We start from the raw sequence: 4,971 nt of genomic DNA on the forward strand, positions 1-4,971 counted from the left end.
ATGTTTTGGTGGGACGGGGATTCGAACCCGCGACCCTGAGATTGCGAGTCGAGCGCCCTAACCACCTGGCCATGCCGGGGCCCTATTTAACAATTGAGTAACGTAATATATTAACAACAATTATAATTGGTTTACACTTTATTATGTTGAAATGCTAATAATTTTCGTCAAGTGTCCGTTATTTGTGCACACATATAATGTCTCGAGACAAAACTAATTTTATATTCACTTAATTTAAAGTGAACTTGAAACAAATCATATGAAAATATTTGATTTCTTGTTCATTTTCATGTGTTAATAGAAATCCTGTTATGTCCTTCTGAACCCAAACCCACTGAACCCACTCCTAACTTTATTTAAATATTTCTTATAAACCCACCTCGGGGCTGTGGAAAAATCTTGTGAGACATTTTTACGCGAATCAAAGGAAAATGAAATCGCGTAAACAGTCAATAAAAGTATCGGAATACTTGTTCGGTATTCCTAATGTTTTTCTGTTATTATAAATATACCCAAAATAAACAAACTTCATATTTAAGTATGGTAGCAGAATATTAGATAATGCGAAATGCTTGAAGAATGTATAAAAAAAAATTCCATACTCTCAACCTCACTGTTATATATTTATAATGAAAAAAAATTCTGTTGTTTCAGGAAATACTGGATCAGCCAGACTGTCAGTTTCACATTGATACTATTCTTATTGAGACTGGTCTTTACCCGCTCAGTCATTGCCCGTGACGTGTGGTATTTTCTGTTGGCACTTTTGAACCGTTCTCCTGTGAACAGGCCACAATCCAAACGATTCAAGATCTAACCTTGTAAAGTGTGAAGTGACGCATCCAATACAACCAATGTCAGAGTGAACTAATTTAATGGTAGACTTTTTTTTTCTTCTTTTTTTGTAAATTAATGGAACTTTCGTTAATTTATTCGAGACAAAGAAAAAGAAAAGAACTGACAACATTGATTGTTCCTTAACGATTCACTAATGATGTTCGTCTGTTGCTTAACAACACAATAATGTTTTTTTCAACTATCTCTTCACAGCAATTATTACGGTTTAAGCGCTTAAAACTGACGAATTACTGGAAACCAATAAGCCTAAAAATTATTATAAATATCAAGTAAACTGCAGGGTTGTTTTTGTTTGTTTTTTTCACGTTTCCATTAATTTGTCAATTGCAACTCAAAATTAGAGGTGTATAAAATTAACATTTCAGATCTATCTGCCAAAGAATCTTTTCATTCAGTACCAAAATTCATCAGCTGTGCTGAACGATCAGATAAAAAATAACACCAATTTATGTTTAAGTTATAACACTTTAAAAGTTGCGGTTTAAATGTTATTTTTGATTTTGAACCGCACTGTGCAACTTAACAGGGATTTTGGGAAAAACATCTACACTTAACTTGGCTTTTATAAGACAGCAATTTGTTTTTGGTTGCTGCTTCGTTACACATCCGTTTTAATTTTTATATATTTTATTCTCATACTATTAAATTGTTCTTCTCAGGTTTCGATAAGAAAGTACAATATTAATTCTTATGTTTCGGTGTAAATATAAATATAGTTAGTGTAACACTAGATATTTTCGCTAAAACTAACGATTGTATAAGTTTTGCTAAAATGTATGACTAAAAATGACATTTGGTTTGGTGTTTAGTGTGTAGAATTTTGAAATATATGTCTTTACCACGGAGTGTTAGCTTTATCCTTCGTGTGTTGTAATGTATAGATTACTTTCTTTCAGCAAGCTTGCTGTATATAAAACACAGTACGAAATATTTACATCACAATAACAAGTATAAACTAAGTCGAACATGAAATCGAACCTTCATCCTGCTTACAAAAGCTCAATCTTGTGTATAACAACTTCTCCTGATGCTAAATGTTGAAGTGCTCCTAGTGTGAAGTCTTATAACGATAAAAGATAACTCATTGTATATATTTGTGATTAACAAAAAAAAATCAATTTTTTAATTCCTTGTTTATATATGCTACATGTCCTCTGTTCTTTGGTATATATTTTTGAACTTTGTGAAAACTTTCTTATATCATGTAGATTATAAACAAATGCGTGTAATGTCGTAGAAATACAATAAAACTATAATTTACTTATCAATAACAATATTCATGTATCTTATTTTATGTGATTTTTTATGGTTCATGATCTATTATTCGAAAAGTTTAACTTTGAAGTATCATGAGCCACAAATACACGGTAAACGGTAGTGGTTCATAATAGTGATCGCCCAATTGTTCTTCTTTATTATTTAATATTGTTCCGCCAGACTGTAGCAAAAAATGGCTGTGAATATCATAATAGAACCTGAGCAATGTTACTAAACGCATCATTGCGCATTGTGTAGAGTAGTTTAAAAGTTTATTTGGCAACTAGCAAATAAGAGCGGCTGTATAACCGCTGACACCCAATCTTTTTAATGTCGTCTATGATTTATGTGGAGCCTCATAATATCCTACATGCATATGCATATAGCTGCGTGAAGACCGTGGATGTAATTTAATGCTTATATGGCAGGCACGACACATGTAAATAGCAATTATTAACTTATTGTTGCAACTATATATGATGTCGCGTATTATTTGTTTATGTATATGGTTCCAGTCCTTTCGGGCACGACGCTACTGACAGGATCACAGTTATTGTTTTTGTTTTGTTTTGTTGTTGTTGTGATTTACCACTGCATGATCGATTTCGGCCATGTTACACAAACGTCTAGGCTGTCTTTAAGCCCTAGTTTAAAAGATAGCACCAAGCTTAGTTTCGAGCATCGGATCGGCAATCATGGTGATAACTGATGATAAGTGTCGAACTATAGCCAACACTGCGTGATTGGGAATTTTATAGATTCTGCAGATAGAGCAGCCATCCTTAAAGCCGACTATAAAGAGGGGCAAGAATCATATAACCAGGAGATGGCGAAAATGATGGCAATTCTAGGCGAAAGTGAGACAGAAACTGTGTAGCTATATATTTTATTTAGAAACTTTTTTCAGTTCTTTTGTTGTTCTTGTTGTTTGTTGTATTGCTGCCATCAAATCTGCTAAGCTGTAGTTTGATTTGCCGCTTCTCGTTTCCATTTTTTTTTTCTTTTCTGTCCCACCCCACTTCTGACACCAGTTTGTTACGTCTCTGGTCGTTACTTAATTTCCCGTATAATTTCTTTCCTATGAATATAATTGGATATATTGTCGATTCTTACGTTCACGAATATTCTACTACTTTGGAGAATTGACGGGAGTTTCGCAATACGTATTTAACACTGTAAGCTGGGCACGTTTTAAAATTTAAACTCAATCCAAACAAACGTTGACATTACAATAAATATATAACAAATGCGTTACACGCAATACATATCTAACACTATAAGTTACGCATATTTTTAAATACAAATTTAATCTAAACAATGTTCATATAAAAATAAAAACATAACAACAAATTACATTTGTTGTTGTTTTTGTTTAGTTGGGACGGCTTCTTGTTCTTCTTAAATTTTATATTGTATGTTTTCAACAAGGTTTTCTCGCAGAGCAGTCAGCTCGGCACGTCAACTGAAGGTTCGAAGAACACCAGATTACAGAGTATACTGATCTCTCTAATCTCCAACCGGGATAGTTTAGAAGGAAGACTCGACACCGATAGAAATACGAGTGCACACAAATGTTTATTTACCCAAATAACAACACAAAACATTGCAAAATCAAAACTAGGACAAGTGTTCAGTGTTGCATGTCGAACTGAAAAGTGAATAGTTTATCAGCTTGGTGTGTACCTCTCTGTAAGTTAAATTAAAACCTCAAAGTTAACAGTAAATAGCTAATTTAGAAAACAAATTAAATAAAACTAAATGTTTACTTGTTAACATACACTAAATTTAAAAGTGGCCGATTTAAAGCAAATTAATTTGACTCTCTAACCCAAGCGAGAAAACAATGCTCAAATTACTACTACAAAAAATTTAAAGTTAAACATTAAGTCAAAACAAAGAAATCAAACTTTAATGAAAGCAAGTTAAAACTAAAAGTCTTTATATATTTATACAAATGTATTTAATAGGGGGCAACATACAAACCACACGGACAAAGCCAGACTTGCACACTAAACGCATCTCACTATCAAGATTTGTGTCCATTTGGAGTTGAGCTCTAGAGCGCGTGTGCCCTTGACCCTTATACAATTCGTCGAAAGAAAAAAATAGCTTTCTATTCGTAGACGTCACGTGCTGTCTTCCTTGCAAAAAAAAAAAGAAAGAAAGAAAAAAGTCGGCTATTTGCCGATTAGCGAATCCAGATCGTACATGCTCTCAAAACATAGAAAATTAAAGTGTTATTTGAGCGAATCTTATGCTCAAACTGAGAACTTTGAAAAACACAATAATGTTGAATAAATGAAAATTAAAAGACAAACTACAAGCTAAAGTTTGAAAGTATACTAATTTAACATGCACTTATAAAACAAATCATACTAATTTAACATGTACTTATAAAACAAACCATACTAATTTAACATGTACTTATAAAACAAATCATACTAATTTAACATGTACTTATAAAACAAATCAGATTTTTATTGAGTAATTTATTCACTATTTCATTATTTAACTGAAATTGATCTGCTCTAAAAGTATTAATATCATTTAATTACTTAATTTTATTATTACTTCACCAGTTGTAAACTAACAAACTTATTGTCAAGATCTATTCTCACTGAACTTGAACTTCATAGTTTGTAACCATGACTTTGCATCAAAATTTTGTAGGATTCTCAGATGAATAGATAAACATGAATGCAATTCATACATTCCAGATTCTAGTTTATCGATCTTTTTTGTTATTTTTTCTGATTCTAATTACTCTATCGTTGTTATTCAAAAGCAACATCAATAAAAAAAAAAAAACTGAAAATTTAACTTGAATGAGTTGAGGAAAAGAAAATGAGTACAATA

General features: G+C 31.9%; 1 protein-coding gene across 1 annotated transcript in view; it reads left to right on the plus strand.

Moving 5' to 3' along the window:
* The window catches only part of LOC106463072 (putative fatty acyl-CoA reductase CG5065), a 31,628-nt gene extending 29,539 nt beyond the window's left edge, over positions 1 to 2,089 (plus strand). The window contains exon 12 of the mRNA XM_013923043.2: positions 655 to 2,089. Within this exon, the coding sequence (XP_013778497.2) occupies positions 655 to 741 (87 nt within the window). The 3' untranslated portion in view covers positions 742 to 2,089. The remainder of the gene's footprint in view (positions 1 to 654) is intronic.
* Positions 2,090 to 4,971: the final 2,882 nt, after the last annotated feature.

Source organism: Limulus polyphemus, unplaced genomic scaffold (assembly GCF_000517525.1).
Source record: "Limulus polyphemus unplaced genomic scaffold, Limulus_polyphemus-2.1.2 Scaffold1317, whole genome shotgun sequence".
Lineage (NCBI taxonomy): Eukaryota > Metazoa > Arthropoda > Merostomata > Xiphosura > Limulidae > Limulus > Limulus polyphemus.